Genomic DNA, 20,812 nt, shown 5'->3' on the forward strand with positions numbered 1-20,812 from the left:
CTAGCTGTGATTATCATTTTAATTGCAAGGCCACCACAACCTGATATTCAGGGTGCAGATTTCAAAGACCGCAAAGCACTCTGCAGGCTTAAAAAGCGACCGTGGAACAATCCGTTGCAGACCAGGAGGAGCTCGTTATGATATCTTTCCTTCTTGCACTCCACGCTGCAGTCAGACTCCCCCAGAAAGGACAGATCTGACCCTCTCTTTCAAGGTTTGACTCCGTTCCCACCGCTTCGGGGACCTTTCCCCAAACTGGTACTCGTTCCCATTCTCTCTCGTGATCCGCCTTCCTGGTCCCACTCCCCCCCACCCGGAACCCCTTATAGAACACACTGCTCCTACCTCTGACTTGGCAAAAAAACCCCCACAGAATTCTGACATCTCTTCCTGTGGTGTTTTGAGATGAAAATACCTTCACACTCTATCCTACACTCCCAGTGGGATGCTTCGTTCTTAACGGGCAAGAAGCATGTCTCATTCTCCGTAGTGATCCCTACAGTCGCCACACTTCTTTGCACATTGGCAAGCTTTTGCACACATTGTCCTTTGTGCTTGGCACATTTGTAACTCAAAATATTTCCTCAGTGAAGTCAATCTGGTGAGCTTTCCAGAGTAGAATACTCACAGCTTCTTTTTTATTTTGTAGAGTAAACAATATACTTCATATAAAGCCCTTGTATTTGGCACACAGTAAACGCTTAATACGTGTAATCTATTACCACGGTTCAGAACCCATGATTGTTACCAACCAGGGGTTCGTGGTGGAACATACAACAACCAAAGCCAAGATCTGTCAGCCTTTTCTAATTTTTTTTAAGACAGGTATATTGAGAGATACCAGATACACAGTAAAATCTACTCTGATGAGTGGACAGTTCTCTGAGTTTCGAAAAACGCTTACAGTTGGGGTGCCTAAGTGGCTCAGTCAGTTAAGTGTCCGACTTGTGATCTTGGCTCAGGTTGTGATCTCATAGTTCATGAGTTTAAGCCCCGAGTCAGGTTCTGTGCTGACAGCATGGAGCCTGCTTGGAGTTCTCTCTACCTCCCTCTCTCTGCCCCTACCCCACTCGTGCTCATTCTCGCTCTCCCTCTCTCTCAAAATAAATAAGTAAACTTAAAAAAAAGTTAAACACACACACACACACAGTTGCCCTACAGCTTTCATAATCAGGATTTCTTTGTCATGTGGTCTCATGTACACTTCGTCTAGAATAACCCAGAACTGCTTCTAGAAAAATGCCCTTTGTCCTCATCTTGGCCAGTCTAGGAGCCATTTTCCAAAATGGCTTTGACCTTGGATAGCAGCTCTATTGAGGAAGCAAATCCAGAGTTGGAACAAAGTTTCCCTACAGGGATCAGTCTTGGTGTATATCTTTTTTTTTTTTTTTAAACTAACTTTTTAATGTTTATTTTGAGAGAGACAGACAGAGAGCGTGCTTAGCAAGGAGCCCGATGCAGGGCTCGATCCCACGACTGTGAGATCATGACCTGAACCTAAGTCAAGGGTCTGACGCTTAACCGACTGAGCCACCCAGGCACCCCAGGGTTGGTGTATTTCTCAGAGGCCTCACTTGGTTGCAGGAACATGAGAATGTGGCTGGGTCACAACACGCATTTGGATAACTGAAATTTGGCAGTGGGCAAAGAAGGCCGGTGGGGCACAGTCTTTCTGTGTATACGTGCTCACAATTGAGTCCTGTCCCCATTGCCTCCCCTGTGGATGGACACGTAGAAGAGGTGGGAGTGGAAAAAAAAAAAAAAGAATAGGTGGGAGTGTGGGCTGCAGAGCATTGGGGGGCCTGAGGGCAAGGACAATGTCTTATCCTAACTTGTGTCCCCAGCACTTAGCACAGCTTATGTAGGCGTCTGTTGTGTGACCGAGTAAGTGGTCCTAGGTCGTAAAGAGGCGGGCCCATGCCGTCTTGGGCTAGACTTATCCATCAGTCGTATCTGAAGACAGTGGGGAGAAGCCCCCCAGGAGGGCCCTGGCTCTGCTCTCGAGTGGGGCCCTCCCATCCCTCCCAGGTGACATCAGCAGCCTCCTCACTTCTGTGCTTGCAGAACTACTTTGAGAGCTACTTGACCGTTGCCTCCACCGTTTCCTCCGTGCTGTGCCTCATGGCGAACTTCCTGCTCGTCAACAGGTAGGCCACTTCCTTTCTCTGCCAGCCCCTGACCCTCACCTCCTTGCGTCTCCACTTGCCTTTTGTTCACAGCGGCTGCTTTTCTGCCGGCTTCAAGGGCAGCACCCTAAGTAGGAGGCAGGCAGCCCACACTCCTCCATAATGATGGAGAAGTCAGATCCGTGACCTCCCGATGGGATGCCCAGCTGGGGAGCTGGTCTTTCACTTCCTAGCCACACGCCATGGCATGGTGTCAGCAGCCAGCAGGAGGCATGTGGGGACGTGGGTCTTCCTCCTTTCCCTCTCATGGGAGCCTGTCAACAGCTACCTGGGCCGCAGACTTAGCAACCAAAGGACAGCATGTAGATGGTGGCGGGGGGTTGGGAGGGGCTGGGGAACAAGGGAGGCTGGTTTCCCAAGCATTTCTGAGAGCCGTGGGAAGTTGAGAGGCTGGCACCCCCCCAATCCTGGCTCTCGCTCTGGGGGAATGGGTCACCGGCTCACGTGTTGACCACTCGCAGAGGGTCAGTGGGGAACGTCTGACATTGTGTTAGAGTGGGGGCCGGGAGAGAGCTGTGGAGGAAGGACTGATTTAGGAAGTAGCCAGGCAAGTTAGCATGGCCCTCAGTCCCACTGGGGGACTATTGCCATCCACTGTCATTTAGGTTCACAAGAGCAACAGCCCTAGCTACTCTGCCTACGTTGCCCCTGAGTTACCACCAGAGACCTGGGCTTCTCTGGGCACAGCCTACTGAAACCTTAGCTCACCGATGGCCAATCAGTTTCACTCAGTGCAGCCACCTTTATCGTGACTGCCTGGATCTCGGGTGGAACAGGACGCTGAGGCAGGTCCGGCCACAGGGAGTGTGCTGCGATTGATTGGTGATGTCTGCTCCGCGCATGGGAGGAGAGAGGGCAGCACCTGTGCCTCACGTGTGCTAAGCCTGGATAGACCAGTCTCTCCAAACATAAGCTATGGGGCTGTTCCAATCCCCTGTCATTGCGCTAAAATGACCCCGAAGCACCGTGATTTAAGACCGTAACAGTGGTTAGTATCGCTCAGGATCTGGGAGTCATCAGGCTCAGTTGGGAGCTCTGGCTTTGTGTCTCTCATGTGGTTGCAGACAGCTGGGCTGGAGCTGCTGGGCCTTCGCTGGCCCCTGTCTCCTTCTCCTCTCCCCTCCCCTCCCCTCCCCTCCCCTCCCCTCCCCTCCCCTCCCCTCCCCATGGTCTCTTGCAAGTTGGCCTCAGGCAGGAGGATTTTTCATGGTGTGGCTAAAGAGCAGGTGCTCCAAGAGAGCAAGGCAGAAGCTACAAGGTCTCTGTAGCCTCATGGTGGCACTGACGCTGAACTCAGCCGGTCAAGGCACTCACCAAGCCCACTTGGTTTCAAGGGGACACGGACCCGCCTGTCAAGAGAAGGAAAGTGAAAGGATTTGCACCCATTTTACAACCAAGGTGCAGGCTGTAAGAGCGAGAAGCAGAATGGGGTCCAGATGGCCTGAGGGCTTTGCAACCCCAATCATAAACCAGCTGACCCTTAACCTGCCTCCTTGTGCCTTCCCCTGGTGCACAGGGCTACCCTCAGTGTCCTCAAAGGTGGGGTGCCGCCTCCAGAGGACCCCCCCCCCGCCCCGCTTCCAGGAGGAGGGAGAGGAATGGAGCTCAGAGCAGGGCCACGTGTCCCCTCAGCATTGCCAGCCCCTGGAGGGAAGAGCTGTGTCTTTGGCAGAGGCTCACAGGAGGGAAAGCAGGAAGAAAGGAAGGGGACACAAAGGGAGGAGGAGGATGAAGAGGGGGTGACAGCCGTGGTGGAGAGCCCCTGGGTCTCTCACTACTCCCTCCTTTTCAGGACTCTCATGATCCTCTCTGTCCACTCGCCTGGCTGGCCCTAGGGATGCGGTTTTGTCCAGCAGGGATAGCCCAGGCTCGTACAAGTGACAGATCTGGAGTCATTGTCTGAACTATAACAAAGGGTTGACACCTGGTGACACACAGCGACCCGGGAGGGAGGCCATGACATTAGCCACTTTTCAGGTGAAAGTCAAGAGATGTACCCAAGACCACAGGACCAGTAAGGGATGGCCCAAACTGGCATCGTACCTGGGAGTGCCTCCTCTGTGGTCATGAGGTCTAGCAGGCCAGAAGCCAGCCTGGGACAGGGGTCAGCAGTGGTGTCAGGGGCCAGCAGTGACAGGGATCTAGGAGAGTAATCTCTAATAAGAGGAGTTAGCACTTTTTTTTTTTAACTTGTATTCAACTTTGAGAGACAGAGACAGAGTGCAAGCAGGGAGAGGCAGAGAGAGAGGGAGACACAGAATCCGAAGCGGGCTCCAGGCTCTGAGCTGTCAGCACAGAGCCCGACATGCGGCTCAAACCCACAAACTGTGAGATCGTGACCTGAGCCGAAGTCAGATGCTCAACCGACTGAGTCGCCCAGGCACCCCGAGCATTATCTCCTTTAATCCTTACAACAGTCCGAGAGCTGGAAACTTGTTACCTTGTTTTATAGATGGGAAGCAGGCTCACGGAGGTCACATGGCCATTAGCAGGGTGAAGCCAGATGAGAACTGGGACCCTTCTCGCCCTACACCTGTACCTGGAACCCCTGGACCACTTGCCTCCTAGTTTGCCGGCCCCTCCCTACAGCCAGAGATGCACCACAGACCCGGAAGGAAGGAGGTGGTGAAGAAGGTCTAGGTCTGTCTGTAGCGGGGACAGTGGATGGCCAAGGCAGCCGCCCTCCCGAGGTCAGGCAGGGAGCTGGCTCTGAAGGCTTGGCGTTACAGGGCACCCTCCAGAAGGTCCAGCCCACCCCAGGACCTGCCCTTGCCCCTCTCCTGCCTCCAGCAGAAGGGCGAGGACAGTGTGGGGAATGCTCGCAGGCCTCCGTCTGTTTCTGGGTTGTGGGAAGATGGTTTGGGGCTAAGCTGTTTTTTATTTAATGTGCGAGATTGAAATGTCTCCTTTTTTCCCCTCCTGGAGAACCCTGGCTTTCTCTGACTGGCTCATCCATAATCTCCAAGTGTTTTATTATGTTAAATCTGCAGCATCATAAATACTTATGAGGAGGATTTACATTTGAGAGACTTATGAAGAAATCAGTCCCCTGGGGTGCTGAGCCCTCATGAGCAAGGGGGTGGGGAGCTGGCAGCCCTCTCAAAGAATCTCATATTAACGTGGCCTGCCCCAGGGTCCCGGGGCTAAAGCAGTCATCTTGGCTATCCCCCGTCTGAGAGCAGAACCACGGACTCCGGGGCAACATTTGCCTGGACTTTCCCCACAATCCTAACAGCATCGCCGTCCCCTGGGCCACGCTCCCTGCCGAAGCGGAAGAAGCAGAGTGAAGCCAGCCTGTCCCCCCCTTAGTGCCTGTGGGGTGGGCTTCTTGCCATAAAGCTTTATGGGCATTGAAAATAGCCCCAGGCAAGATCCCTGAGGTCCTGGGGCCCAGGGATCAGGGATCAGGAGGAGAAAGGGTCCTGCGGCAGGTAATTCGCAGGCAAGGAGGAAGCCTGTGCAGGTGAGGGGCCTGTGGGGGCAGCAGAGCGGAGCAGGGAACTGCATTGCTCTTGTCCTGAATTTGGCGTTTACCTCCTCGTCTCCCACTCTTCCCTCGGCTGCCCGCCCCCGGGGGTGCTGGGTGAGAAGCCCCCCAGCTCTCTCCAAAGCAACCTTCCCGTTGGGGCAACTAATTACTTTGCTGTGGCATGCCCCAGAAGCTCCCGTGATGCCATCAGCATTCCTGGGGTGGACTTCGTCTTAGGCCGGGTCTGGGAGGAGGTGGTTAGAGGCAGAGGCCGCTCTCCGAGGCTGGCTTCAAGGGCTGCAAGTGCTCCCAGGGGTCTCCCTGCTATGCTGAGGGGGTCAAGAAGCAGAGAGCGACCGGGGGTTAGGCCCAGCGTGAGAGCCTCCCTGCACTGCCCGTAGCCCTTGCCTGCCTGTGCATTCACTAGATGCTCACCGGTGCCTCCCGGGCCCTGTGCCCACCCTGGGCCAGTGGGAGAACAAGATGGGCCACTGTCCTCCTCATGTCTCCCAGGCTGTCCTGGGCCTTCTTCCTGCCCCAAGGATCATGTTAAAGCTTTTTGGCATCGGTCCGCAGCCTCTCTCTCCACTTGATTTCCTTAACATTTATAACCGTAAACTGGAACATTATGTTGAACCAGGCTGTGTGCCCTTGCTAGCTCTTATCTTTGGGGTGTTGGAGCAGTTCCAGTTGCTGGGAGAGGGTGGGGGGCACGGTGTGACAAGGTCGAATGTGTGGAACTACCCCAAGCATCAGAGGTAAGGCCTGACCACAGCCTCCAGGGCACCTGGTGTGCACTTACACCCAATTCTCTGGGCCCCCAGGGGCCCAAGTGCCCCATCTGCTGCCCATCAGCTCCTGCCCAGGGTGAGGCCCCTGCAAACCCTGGGAAGATGCATCCTGGTGTGGGGTTCCCCAGGAGCAGCCCCTGGAACAGGGATTTAAGTGAGAGGAGTTTACTTGGGAAGTAGAGGCAGAAGAATGGAGAAAAGGGATAGAAGGAGAAGGCTGCTAACACAGGATGCCTATCAAACCAGCTCCCATAGAGAGTGACCCAGCTGGACCCGGGGACTCTGGGAGCCAGTGTGGAGAACACACCTGAGGGGGAGGGAGCTGGGGTGTTTATCCACCCACTTCCCCATCATTGGTGGAAAGCTGCTCTTGGGGCATGTTAATTACCTGTCACTTGCAGCCTGCTTCCTGGTAGAGGCAGGGCATAGGGGTGGAGCATCTAACCATGCTGCTCCCCAGCTAGCAATCCTGAGGTGCCTCTTGGTGCTAGTTGGCATTCTTGGTAATAAACAGTAGTGACCCGAAAAGGGATCACATTGTCGGATCTAGGAGATTGCGTACGTCCCCAGGGCTCTCCTTCTCTTGCACCATCCCTGGGCTCTGTGTGTGTGTCTGCCTGGCTTCATCCCAAATGTGATCTCTCTCCGTGCAGCCGGCCAGGTGGCAACCAGCAGCCCCCAACACGGTCATGGCAGAGAGTGAACTTCTCTCCACCTTTCGGTCCTGGGGAGGACTGGCTGACCCCGCCTGGCGCACGCGCCAATCCCTAACCCAGTGCAGCGACCGGTGGCATGGGACGCTCCAGTCACCCACTCATCACGTGGGTGATCATCATTTGTGGCTGGGTCAGTGTGGACAATATGGCAGGCCACCTCTCCAGAACAACTTGGCACACAAGGAAGAGGGTTCTTCTTTTTTTTTAATGTTTATTTTTGCGAGAGACAGAGACAGAGTGTGAGCGGGGGAGGGGCAGAGAGAAAGGGAGACAGAATCCGGAACAGGCTCCAGGCTCCGAGCTGTCAGCACAGAGCCCGACGAGGGGCTCGAACTCACAGACCGTGAGATCATGACCTGAGCCATAGTCAGACGCTCAACCGACTGAGCCACCCAGGCGCCCCAGGAAGAGTGTTCTTTGGGTAAAGGGATGCTGGCAGACAAAGCCTGCACTCCAACTCTATACCCTACTCTGGAGATCAAGTCTTGGCACTTAGCAGGGAGGCAAGACCCTCCAGGATAGGGCTCTGCTTCTCTCCAGCCTCTGCCCCCAATCTCACCTGCACCCAGAGGCCACTTCAGTTCCCTGAACGTGCCGTGCTCTCTCTCTCACAGGACGCGTGTGCTCACAGCCCGACACACCTTACACACCAGCTTAGCACCTGCCAAAAGACTGTGTGACACCCAGGGTGGGTTTGGTGCCCCCTTGGACGTGCCCAGGATGCCCTGTGGCCCTCCCGATGGAGCACTGACCCTTGTCTGTCCTGTGTCTGTCCCACACAGCACAGCGCTTGACACACAGTAGTTGCCCAACACACATTTGTGGAATGAACACACCAGAGAGAAGGTGTGTTAACAGAGCTTCAGCAGACCCGGGTCCTCATCCTCGCTCCCCACGGACTCACGCCGCGACCTTGAACTGCCTGTTCGCTTTCCCAGGCTCCCCTCTGCCCCTTACAAAGCAGAGGCAGCACCTGTTCTCGCTCCAGCGAGGATCAGAACGAGGATCAGAAAAAACTCAAGTTAGCCTGGGGCCACGAAAGCACTTTGAAAAATCCTTGCTTCTCGTGCTCATCATTTCACACCTATTTATGTACATATATATGTATTTTTTTTCCTTTTTACCTTTCAGGTCTTTCTTTTTTATTAAAAAAAAAAAAATACCCGTGTATAACTAATCTGGCTTTTCTCCCAGCCCTCACCCACTGGTTAGCGGGAAAATTAAGCAAACATCCAATCCGGCTTAAAGCTTAGTCTAATCTGATGATTTAAACAGCCCCTTTAGATGATATACTCCCTGGAATAAAAATGTGCAGTTTCTTAGAGAGCTAGCCTTCTCTGCTTCTCCCTTCAGGGCAGTGTCTGGGCAGATGGGGGCTGGGAGGAGTGTATACCCTACTCAGTTGGGGGTCCGCCCTGGGTGCAGTAGCCTGGCATCAGTGGCTGCCCGTGACAACTGAGACCATCCCAGGAGAATCCTTCAGTTCTGGACCACCCGTATTTCCTTCCTTCCGGGGACGTGGTAGAGTGTCATTCTGAGAGCGCAGACTAGAGCCAGACCTCCTGGGGTCTCAGCCCAGTGACGTGGAGCAAGTTCTTCAGCATCTCTGACCTCAGTTTCCTTCCCTGCCTGTGCAGGAGAGGAGAGAGAGCCTGTCTTATGGGGCTGGCGTGATTCAGCAAGCCAGCACATAGAAAACATTTCGAAGAGTACTTAGCACAAATTAAGTACTCGCTGGGTGATTGCTGTATGAGGATGATGATTTTCTGCCCTTCCCCCTCCTCCACCCCCCCCTCCCCCCCCCCCCCCCCCCGCCCCGCTGCTAAGTTCTGGGAGAGGGAAGCCCAGAGGGTGGTTGCTCCGTGGAAACATTAGACAGAGCCGGTGGGGGCTCAGCCCTGTGGTGGGGGAGCGGGGACTTGCCTCGAGAGCCCCCATGTCCTCCTGTCCTTGGACCTCACAGCAAGATGAAAAGAAGCAAGATGACAAGGAGCATTTTCCCTGAGCTGATACTTGCCCTTGAACTCTGCACCCTCCCCTCTGCAGAGCCTCCCTTCGGGTGGATCCGTTCTCCTCCCTGCTATGCAGACGCAGAGGCCAAAACCAGAGCAATTGAGTCACTGACCCAAGGCCACAAGCTAGTGAGCCAGAAAGGCAGGATTCAGGCCCAGGCCTCCAGGCTGCAGAGTGGGCCGTCCCAGCCACTGAGCTCACCTGCTTCCCTTGAGAACCTTCGCCAACCCTGGTCTGGCGTGGGAGGCCCCGAGGGGATCTCTGACCGCTTCTGGCATCCCCACTCCAGGGTTCCGATTCGTGTCCGTGTGCTGGCCTCATTGACCGTCATGCTGGCCATCTTCTTGCTGATGACCGCGCTAGTGAAGGTGGACACCTCGTCCTGGACCAGTGGCTTCTTTGCTGTCACCATTGTCTGCATGGCAATCCTCAGCGGCACGTCCACTGTCTTCAGTAGCACTGTCTTCGGCATGACTGGCTCCTTCCCCATGAGGAATTCCCAGGCGCTGATATCAGGTGAGAGCTGGGCTCCGGGCAGCGGACGAGGTTGGGCCCCCTGGGAGTCACGCGGTGGTGGGGGGGGGGGGGAGGCAGAGGGGAGCATGCAGTGGTCCTTCCAGAAAAGGAAACGACTGTTAGCTGTGTGTCCACTATCTGGTACTGAGTAACAAAGCACCCCAAAACTTAGTGGCTTCAAACACTAACGGTCATTTCTTTGGCCCACACATCTGTGATCTGGGCAGGAGTCGGCGGGGACGGCGGTGGGCTTCCCCGAGGCATGGTGCCTGCTGGGTCTCTAGAGTGAGCATCCCCGGAGACCCAGGCAGAAGCATCATTTCCTTTCATGACTTAGACGAGGAAGCCATTTAGGGCCACGTCTACCGTAGCCACGAGCCCACCTGGATTTGAGGGGAGAGGACACAGACCCACGTGTGACAGTGGGACAACATGAAAATCATCCTGTAAGGAGAGCAGGCGGGAGGGAAGCCAGTTTCAGCCAATTTTGGCAAGAATGTGTGCCTACCAAGCGCCATCTCCTGGGACCGCATCCCTTCCTCCCCTTCCTCCCTGTCCCTGCGCCTTCTGTCCCCTTCCGTCTTTCCTCTTCCTTCCTCTTAGCTCCTCCCCCTTTTCTTCCTTTCTCATTTTATAGAAGACCTATGTGCCAGGGATTCACAGATGAACAAGACCCAGCCTCTCAGCAGCCGATAGCCTGCCTAGCAAATAAACACCTCCATTAACCTTGAACTCTGGCATCCTTTGGGGACGCAGATGTGTGACTCGGGCCAACCCCTCTGGCTGAACTTTGATGCTGATCCTAAGCCTGGTGTCCAGGCCTGGGCAGCTCTGCTCCCTCGCTCAGATGTCCCAACAAGATAAAAAGGAGGTGGGTCAGTAAGAATCTGTGCTTTTGCAGAAGACACCATCCCTTAAGGCAGAACCAGGGGCCCAGCTGCCCTGTTCGGTGTCTGGGCACGTCCCTGTTGTGTGAGGGAATGCCGTAAGCATTTGCCCACCCGAGAAGGATTTCACGAAGAATCTGCTCTGTGTCCACTAATTAATCATGCCAGGCTGTACGTGGCAGGGATGACAAATACCCTGCACAAGTGTGCCCATGCCAGTGCCAGACATCACTAATAGATCCGCACCTTTCCTCCTGAGCCTCTGAGCCCTTCTCAACTCACCCACTAGAGGTGTTCGTATCACCAGATCGGAGTTCAGATGTGAGCTCTAGTCTGTTTGCCATTTTCGCCATCAGATTAGGCTTTTGACTGTATCCCGGGAAATCCTGGGGCCTAAAGGAAAATAAAGGGGACCCGTTGCCAGGTTTCTTTCTTTCTTTCTTTCCTTCTTTCTTTCTTTCTTTTTAATGTTTATTTATTTATTTTTGAAAGAGAGAGAGAAAGAGAGCACAAGCCAGGGAGGGGTCAGAGAGAGAGGGAGACACAGAATCTGCAGCAGGCTCCAGGATCCGAGCTGTCAGCACAGAGCCCTACACAGGGCTGGAACTCAGGAACCACGAGATCATGACCTGAGCTGAGCCAAAGTCGGATGCCACCCAGGAGTCCCTATTCTAAGTTTCTGGAATACAATCGATAAGCCCCTGGCAGTGCTTCAAGAAGGACCCGCCTAGCCTGAGGGAAATGGCCCTGATCGTTGGATGTAATCTCTTCTGTCACCAGAGTCTCCCAAAAGGAGTCCTTGTCCCCTCCTCTCCCTCCATCCTGCAAGGGGCCTTTCAGGTACAGCTGGCCACCTGTGAATCTTCTAGAAAAGGGGACTCTCCTATGAATTTTTCAGAAAGCCCGTTTTTGAAAAAGTGGAGAATTCTGGTACACAGGCTTCAGTATTAATTACCCTGGGCCCTAAGCCAGTATCATCACTCTGTGGCGCCCCCATCGGGTGTCCCTCCCCCTGGAAAATCGGAGGTGGCCCCGTCTCCCAGAGACCCCCCCCACCCCCACCCCACCGGCCCCCATCGCTTTTCGTCCAGAGGAGCCCATCTGTGAATTCTGTGTGTGTTGGCATCTGAGGAACAATTCATTTGTTTTGGACTGGTGTTTTTTTTTAAACCCCTCATTTGCATGTATTTCCATAACTGATGAGATAAAAGGAGGGAGTCATGAAAGATGAGCTCCCCGAGGCCTGGTTTGTTGTTGACGATAATATTGTAAATTCCCTACAAGTTGGGGAGAGAGAGGGAAATCAATAGGCAGTGATGTTAAGATCTCTTCCTCAGGGCAGCCGGGAAGTGTCTTACTGAAGTTTAGCTCCATTTCTTACAAAACACCCAGGTGGGGATTACAGCTTCTCGGAAGTTGGCTCCCTCTTGGCGAGGGGTTTACCCTGTTGTTGCCGCTTTGATGTAGGAGGGACAGAAATAGCCGAATGCTTAACTGGGAATCGGAGAGGATTGATAGGGCGTTTCTGTGTGCCAGGCACCCTTCTGAATGCTTTATGTGTAGTAACCCTTTTTATCTTCACCACAGCCCTTTGAGGTGGGTATGAGTAGCATCCCCATTTTACAGATGAGGAAATGGAGGCACAGAGAGGTTCAGTGACTTACTGGAGGCCACGCCGCCAGAAGTGGGAGAACCGGTATTGGGCTCAGGTGTTCTGGTTCCGGAGTCTGAGCTCTTCATGACTGTGCTAGCTTTCATTTCTTTGCAATCCTTTTAAATCCCAGTCTCTGGCCCACCCAGGCTAAGAAGGCTCACCCTGAGGCTAGGGAGAAAGGGTCGTCCGTCAGGGCAATGGGCTGTTCCCTGCAGAGCCACAGAGGTGTACGGGCAGAGTGTGGGCGAGGCCCTACACTGTCCCTCCCCACTCCTGCTCTGTGCAACAGTGGGCAGAAAAGTGCCCCCTGATCAGAGCTGTGTGGCAATGACAGAGCAGCCCATGCCCACGCCGACCGGCTTGCTGTTCGCGTTTTGCACGAAGCACCTTCCTGCCTCCTTGAGAATCCGTATCCCGATCCCCTGTTGTGGGCAGACTCATCCATTCAGCCAGGCAGTGCAACATACCCACCAGCCCTCCCGTGATGGATAGGACGAGTATTAGCCCCATTTTACAGACTGACAAGTCATCTGCCCGGGAGCCTGACACCCCCCACGGTATAGGGTGGGTGCTCAGGCCACCCGCACTCCGAGCCTGGGAGAGGCCGCAGCCGGCTCTCAGCAGGGGGAGTTTTTTATCTTGGTTCCTTTAAGCCTGAGCAGAGAGGGGGCGGGCCGGGACCGGGAGGGTGGACCCACGCCCACCTTCTCGTGCTTTCTGCAGGAGGAGCCATGGGGGGCACCATCAGTGCCATGGCCCTGCTGGTGGACCTGGCCGCGTCCAGCGAGGTGACGGACAGCACTCTGGCCTTCTTCCTGACCGCGGACGTGTTCCTGGGGCTGTGCGTGGGGCTCTGCCTGCTGCTGCCGCGGCTGGACTACGCCAGGTGAGGCCCGCCTGTGCCCGCGCCTTCCTCTCGGGCCCGGCTTCCGCCTTTCAGTGATGCGCTCTCGGTCTTCCGCCCTCCGAGTGGGTGTCCGCTTTGTTTTCTCTTCCTGCCCGCCGCCCCGCTGGGGTGAGAGCCCCCCCCCCCCCCCGAGGGCAGAGACAGTGTGGGTGGGTTTCGCGCGGTGCCGCACCCTGGAGCCCCGAGCTCTCCCGGCTCGTACTTGCCCCATCCATCGGCCGGGCCAGTGGATCCGGGCGGTGGGCTTTGCGCTGCCCCCCGCCTCCCCGCCTCCCCGCCCGGCCGGGGTCTGCCACGTTTCGGACGGGGATGCCAGGCGGCGGGAGTGGGACCGAGGGGAGATCACGATGAAAACCAGCTCCGTTCGCCCAGCGCCCGCGCTGGCTTCTGCCCTGTGCTCGGCCCGGCCTGACGGGCCACCTCTCATCCGGGGCTCACGCACCTGTTCCTCGTAGGGTGCGGCACTACGCTTTATCACGACCGTCCCCATTCACACACGAGAAACCTGGCTCCCAGGTTTCTGAATTTCTTGCCCGAGGCCCACAGCCGGCCAGCAGCAGAAGGACTCCACCCCGACTCCAAAGCTGCGTTCTATCCTCTGTCTTCCCAGGCCTCTCTCCACCCTGCGGCACCTCTCTCCTTACTTCCGTCCTTCTCACGCTTTCTCTCTCTCTTTCCCCCTTTTTGTTTTGTTTTCTTTCTCAAGTCCCAACTTTATTTATTTATTTGTTTGTTTGTTTGTTTAAGAGAGGGAAAGGGTACTCACAAGCGAGAGAAGGGGGATAGAGTGAGAGAGAGAGAATCACAAGCAGGCTCCACAGTCGGTGTAGAGCCTGACACGGGGCTCGATCCCACCACCTTGGGATCGTGACCTGAGCCCAGATCAAGAGTCAGATGCTCAACCGACTGAGCCACCCAGGCGTCCCTCCTCCTCTTTCTTTCTTGCTTCCTGCTGTTCTTTTAAAAACAACCCTTAACTCGGCTTTTTTTCTCGGCATCTTCATGTAGGAGATGGCAGGAATTGTCTAGCCCATTCTCTAGGTGAAGAAACCGAGGCAGCGAAGGCCGGGGGAGCAGCCGGTGGCCCCACGGTGTGGGAACTGGCAGAGCCCTTCCACAGGAACCCATTTCCACAGGACCCCATTTGGTGTGGCGGCACTGAGCTAAGCGGTTTACACGCGTTTCTTTTCTTCGTTCATCGTGTGCGACAACTGCGTGCCGCCGTGACTGCCCTCCGCCATTTCACAGATGAGTAAACTGAGGCTTTGGCAAGTTCACAGAGATGCCCGGGTTGCCCACCTGGTGGGTCACAGGCTGGGATTTGAACCCGGATTTGTTTCCACAGCTGCGCCCTTTGCGCCACATCATGCCGCATCCCCGGCTTGTGACTGCGAGGGTCTTTCGTCATCACGCCTTCCTCCTGTCCCGCTGAGAAAGTCTCCTCGGTGACCCCCAGGGCCCCCTGCCTTCACCAGAGTCTGCCGAGGCACATGTTTCTTTCTCCAGTTGGAGGACCGGTATCACTTCAGCAGGGCTCAGTGGCCTCCCGGGGATGAACGGGGACCGAGCGCCCTCACACTGGGTGTCCCACGTGGCCACGGACCCGTGAGCCTACCCACCCCCTCCGCAGCACCTTCAGGGCCCCTCATCAGAAGTTGCCTAGCTGTGCTGCACGGCACCGTCCCTGTGATCCCTGAGGTCTGGCTGTTCACTGTCCCCAACACCACACACACTGCCTGATACCTCGTTGCTGCCGCTGAATTTACCTTCGAGTCACAGAGTGGACAGAAGGCAGGAGCCTCCCAGGGCCCCTGCTCTTTGCCTGTGTCCTGTTTCACGGTGCTTCGCCCGGGTCTGTTTCCAGTGCGGTGGCCAGGCTTCCCCATTTGCCCGGGACGGAAGGGGTTCCCACGATGAGGGGCTTTCGGTGCTAAAACCAGGGCAGTCTCAGCAGAGACAGTGGGTCACCCTCGTTTCCAGTCTCACGTGGGCAGGCCAAAATCCTTTCCAGCTGAGCCTGTGAGACAGGGAACGCCCAAGGGCTACGCCGCCCCGTGGAAGCTTCTCTTTCTTTGCTGACTAAAACTTTGGTCAAGACTTCTGGGTTGACAGAAGCGCATCTGAGGAGGGGGCTTTGGAGACACCGGTGCTCCCGGAGCTGCTCAGACTAACTCGTAGTTAAAAGGGAGCCCACGGGTGCTGCCCCAGGAGGAACGGAGCCGCAGGGCCGTGTGGGAGACTGCTGGCTGGGGGAGGGGGCACATGAGACAGATCTGAAAGAACTTAAAGAGGAAGGGCTTTGGCCAGGGGAACTTGGCGTGGACCTTCCCCAGAGCGGACTTAAGGCTGGGACCTGCTGCTGAGTAGAGGGGGAAGTCAGAAAACTCCTTTCCCTAAATAGTGGTTGTGAAACAAGACAGAGTTCAAGGCCGCAGTGCCCAGCTCAGCACCGCATGGAAATGTGACTCGGGGGAGGAACCGTCCCGCCAACTCGCTTGTCATCTGTAGGCACTTAGGATGGGTGGACCCGCAGGACGCTCGGAAGCTCATGGCTGCAGCGCTCCTCCTGCTACGGAGGAGGAAACTGAGCCCAGAGAGGGGAGTACCTGGCCTAAGGTCACATGGGGAGAGAGAAGTAGGGCTGAAACCAAAGCCAGCTGCCACCAAGCCACCCACCAAACCACCGCTTTCCCAACCCCACCCCAGGCCTTCGGTCTGAGGTGCGATCACGCGCTCAGCCTATGGCTCCTGGCTCTCAGACACCTGAGGCCCAGAGAGGTTGAGTGACTCGGGCAAGGTCACACAGCAAGGTAGCAAAGCCAGGTGACCCAAGCCTTTTGTACTCTGGTCAGAGGAGCAGAAATCGAAAATATTGATAATATTCAGTGTTGAGGATATGGGCGGGAAAGACACCTGTATAGGCTTATTAGTTACAATTGTGTTTTGAAGGGTCACTCTGTGCCTGGGGGTTTAGCTGGAAACAGGCAAACGGGGTCCTTGCCCCAGGGAGCTGTCTTCTATTGGAGGAGCCAGATGATAAAACCAGTAAACTCATCTAATGATTACAAATTATGGTCAGTTTTTTCAAAGAGACAGACTATCGCGTAGCGATTTAAAGGGGCAGGTTACTGTCGAGATAGGGCGGGGGAGTGGGACAGCGCAGAGATAAATTTTTCCTACCTGTTTGCCGAGCAGTTTCCTGATATCTTATCAAAATATTAAAGGTCCAAACCTTTTGATCCAGAAGGTCATCTTCTAGAAATTTGTTCTACTGAAATACGAGCATACATGCACAGGGTGTCTGTATAGGATTATTCATCGCACTGGTATTTGCAGTAGAGAAAAATTGGAGCTAACCTAAATGTCCACCAGTAGGGGAGCAGTTACATTGTATGTTTATACAATGAATTACTGTGAGCTACACAACAGAGAGGCATCGAGTCACATCGAGTCACGCGTCTTCATGGTAAAGACAAACCACCAGATCTTGTTCTTAACGCAACTATGTGCACGCATTTAGGTATTGCGGTTATGTGCATATTCGGGCAGTCATATAATGTATTTATATACACGACCTATAAAATTTATTTAGGAATGGTCCTGTTGCAGAAACTTTTACAACGTGTATAGCTTGATCCCACTTTCCTTCGCTTCAAAGAAATGGAACGAGGGGGGCGCCTGGGTGGCTCAGTGGGTCCAGCGTCTGACTTCAGCTCAGGTCATGATCTCACAGTCCGTGAGTTCGAGTCCCGCATCGGGCTCCGTGCTGACAGCTGAGAGCCTGGAGCCTGCTTCAGCTTCTGTGTGTCCCTTGCTCTCTGCCCCTCCCCCGCTCACACTCTGTCTCTCTCTCAAAAATAAATGAACATTAAAAAAAGAAAGAAAGAAATGGAACTAGGAACTGGGTGTGTGTTGGGGAGGGGGGTGTCGGCACCCCCATGGAACAACAATAGACTCCAGGCTTTTAACTGTCAGTGCTTCTTTTTTTTTTTTTATTTATTTTTGAGACGGGGAGAGACAGAGCATGAACAGGGAGAGTCAGAGAGAGGGAAATGCAGAATCTGAAACAGGCTCCAGGCTCTGAGCTGTCAGCAAAGAGCCCGACGCGGGGCTCGAACTCACGGACCGCGAGATCATGACCTGAGCCGAAGTCGGCCGCCCAACCGACTGAGCCACCCAGGCGCCCCAAACTGTCGGTGCTTCTAAGGAAAGAGACCCAGGGTGGAAGTTCTCATCCTACTCTTGTCATTTTTCTTCTGTGTTATTTGGGTTCATTGCAAGAAGCATGTGTTATTTTTATAAGTCTAAAAACTTTTTTTTCATTGTTTTTAAAATTTTTTTTTAATTTTTTTTTTTTTTTGAGAGACAGAGTACGAGCGGGGGAGGGGCAGGGAGAGAGGGAGACTGAATCCACGAAGCAGGCTCCAGGCTCGAAGCTGTCAGCACAGAGCCCTTCATGGAGCTCGAACCCGTGAACCACGAGATCATGGCCTGAGCTGAAGTCGGACGCTTAAGTGGCTGAGCCACCCGGGCTCCCCTTAAAATATTTTTAATGTTTCTTTATTTTGAGAGAAAGAGAGAGACAGAGACAGAGTATGGGCAGGGGAGAGGAAGAGAGGGAGACAGAATCCGAAGCAGGCTCCAGGCTCCGAGCCATCAGCACAGAGCCCGACGCGGGGCTCAGACTCACGGGCTGTAAGATCGTGACCTGAGCCAAAGTCGGACACTCAACCAGCGGAGCCACCCGGGTGCCCCTAAAAATTGATATTTTAAAATGCTATTTTATCTCCATTTCTTCTCCAAAGCAAACCAAAGCCAATGGCTCGCCAGGTGGCGATTACTGCTGCTTTCCTCCGTCCCTGCTCGTGGCACGGTCACCTGCCTTTCGGGCAGCACCAGGACAGGCAGGCCGGGGACTGTGCAGGCCCCCCTCTGGCCACCCCGAAATACATACATCATCGGAGGGCATCCCGAGGCTGCCGGCCATCTGGGGCTTAGGCTTGAGGCAGGGGACCTACCTTGTCCCTGGAAATCCCGGGTGACCCTGCTCTCAGGGGCCCTCTGACCACGAGCCCTCTCCCCCTGCAGGTTCTACCTGAGGCCTGTCTGGCCGGCCTGTGTGTTTCCCAGTGAAGAGCAGCCACCCCAGGACTACCCCAGCGCCCCTTCGGCAGGCCCTGGATCCGGCGAGTCCTCGATCCCGCCCCTCCGCCCCATCCTGAAGAAGACAGCCGGCCTGGGCTTCTGTATCATCTACCTCTTCTTCATCACCGGCCTCGTCTTCCCCGCCATCTCCACCAACATCGAGTCCCTGGACAAGGACTCGGGCTCGCCGTGGACTACCACGTTCTTCGTCCCCCTCACCACCTTCCTCCTGTTTAACTTCGCGGACTTGTGTGGCCGGCAGGTCACGGCCTGGATTCAGGCGCCAGGGCCCAGAAGTAAGGTGCTGCCCGGGCTGGTGCTCCTCCGGACCTGCCTCATCCCCCTGTTCGTGTTCTGCAACTACCAGCCCCGCGTCCACCTGCACACGGTGGTCTTCCGGTCCGACCTCTACCCGGTGTTCTTCACCTCCCTGCTGGGGCTCAGCAATGGCTACCTCAGTGCCCTGGCCCTCATGTACGGGCCCAAGATCGTGCCCAGGGAGCTGGCCGAGGCCACGGGGGTGCTGATGTCCTTTTACGTGTGCGTGGGCTTGGTACTCGGCTCGGCCTGCTCTGCCCTGCTCGTGCACCTCATCTAAAGAGGGGCGATGGCAAGGACTTCGGTGCCGTGTGACCCTCGGGAGCCTCAGGGAGATGGGGAGCGGGGGCCGGGCCGGGCTGGGGCAGCGTGCAGGACAGAGCTGCAGCTGGGCACGCCTAGCCCTTTTCTAGCTGCTGGTTACATTCCATCTTGTTTCATAGCCTCTTCAGAACTTTGTTGCCAGTGTTGACTCGGGGCTGTTAACGAGGCCAGTGCCGAAACCGGACCACAGGCCCTTTGCCTGTCCCAGACTTTCTCCCTCCAGAGGACAGCAAGATGTGACAATTGCCAGTCCTCCCTATCCGGGGCCGGAGGGGGGAATGGGAATCCCCTGGAATGGCCAGTTCTCAGGCCCGAGACCCAAGGCCTTGCGGACCCCTGCTTTCTGTGGGTGAGAGTGCACCCACCAACCAGACGGGGGACCCCAGAAAGACAGGCCTTCCAGGAACCCTTCATTCCCTAAACTGGGCCTCCGGAAGTCATCCCTGTGCTAGGGACTGAGGATGTCAGGCCTGCGTTTTCAAACAAGGATCCTTAAAGTGGTCTGTGGCTTGCGTCAGGGTGGGGTCTTTTAAATGTCCGTGTTTACAACATGTCAAGGCCATTGGTTCAAGGGCATAAATGCCTGGATATTCAATGAAAGCCAGATTGGTGGCTGTATTAGTTGGGGTCTTGGCAGGAAACAGCCTACTTACTCAAATTGGATAATTTGAGAATATTTGAAGAGTGGGTGTAGGAATCCTAAGGGGTTGTGTTTTATATCCCAGAAATAGGAAGATCATTCTACCTCCAGCCAGGGCTGGGGGGCAGGGGGCGTATCCAGCCCACCGTGACCCACGGGAGGTGTATTCCCTTGGTTCTTCTCTCCCTCCCGTCTCCTCGAAGGCCCCTGTGGACTAAACCACAGCCACGGAGCAGGCAGAGAGGTAGAGCCTCGGCTGGAAGGACAGAAGGTGTCCCGAGTGGGGCCATCGGCCCCTCTGGCTTTCATAGATTTACTTAGTATTCACATCAGTACAGCTCTGAAGCTTTGACCAGCAGTGCTCGGTGCTACTCTGGCCTGGTTTGTCCCAGAGAGCTGGGTATCTTGAAGTTGTTGTTTCAAAAGGCGACCCTCAGATTGTGTGGCCCCCACACGATCTTCTGACACGAGTAGTAACTTACAATTTACATTTCTTTCAGTTCCTTGAGGGCTTCTGCAGGGCTGTTCCTTGGGGGAGCGGGCTGGCTTGGGAATCAGAGAGAAAGGAACTAGACCAGACCAGGAGTTCTTTCTTGAGAGAGTCGTGCAGAGAGAGCAGAGCTTGCACCCCAAGAAGCAGCAATCCTGAGAGCCATAAATCAGCCCGCTCCTTCTCCGAAGGGCTCGGGCGCCCTGGTGTCCCACAGACAGCCGACCGGCCGGGGAAGCAGCCGGTAATCCACCCAGTGGGAGCAGCTTATGTTCCCCACCGGCTCAGGCTAGTACGCACTCCCTCTCTTCAGCCAGAGAATTAAAACAGACACCTTGAAAGGTTTTCTGGAACTTGGTATCTTGAAAAAATAATTTTTTTTTTTAACTAAAAATAAATTCTCCCGTCTTCCCGCCCCTTGCAGAAGCCTGAAATCTCCCTTGGTTTTTTTTTTTTTTTTTTTTTTTTTTCACCGACTTTAACGCTGGTGGTCGTTTGGGGCAGTGGTCTGGGTGGTGACCCATCACGACCTCAGGTGGGTTACAGGTGGGTGGCATGTCTGTTTTAAAGTAGAACAGCGGTCTCTGAGCCTGGAGATGGGGACCACCTTGGCCCAAACGAGTAGTGGGGGCTCAACTGGAGGGAGTTAGTTCTCAGAAGTCGAAGCGGTGTCCCTGTTAGGGAAGTGATGTGAAATGAGTGCGGAGTGCCGGGGGCAAGAGGGTGGCCGGCTGCAAGGATGCAGCCCTGGGGGCA

General features: G+C 55.1%; 1 protein-coding gene across 1 annotated transcript in view; it reads left to right on the plus strand.

The window, feature by feature from the left end:
* The window catches only part of SLC29A3 (solute carrier family 29 member 3), a 43,138-nt gene extending 22,648 nt beyond the window's left edge, over positions 1-20,490 (plus strand). Inside the window, exons 3-6 of the mRNA XM_027062200.2 lie at positions 2,065-2,147; positions 9,465-9,691; positions 12,956-13,118; positions 18,228-20,490. Coding sequence (XP_026918001.2) covers positions 2,065-2,147; positions 9,465-9,691; positions 12,956-13,118; positions 18,228-18,882 — 1,128 coding nt within the window. The 3' untranslated portion in view covers positions 18,883-20,490. The remainder of the gene's footprint in view (positions 1-2,064; positions 2,148-9,464; positions 9,692-12,955; positions 13,119-18,227) is intronic.
* The last annotated feature ends 322 nt before the right edge of the window (positions 20,491-20,812 follow it).

Source organism: Acinonyx jubatus, chromosome D2 (genome assembly GCF_027475565.1).
Source record: "Acinonyx jubatus isolate Ajub_Pintada_27869175 chromosome D2, VMU_Ajub_asm_v1.0, whole genome shotgun sequence".
NCBI lineage: Eukaryota > Metazoa > Chordata > Mammalia > Carnivora > Felidae > Acinonyx > Acinonyx jubatus.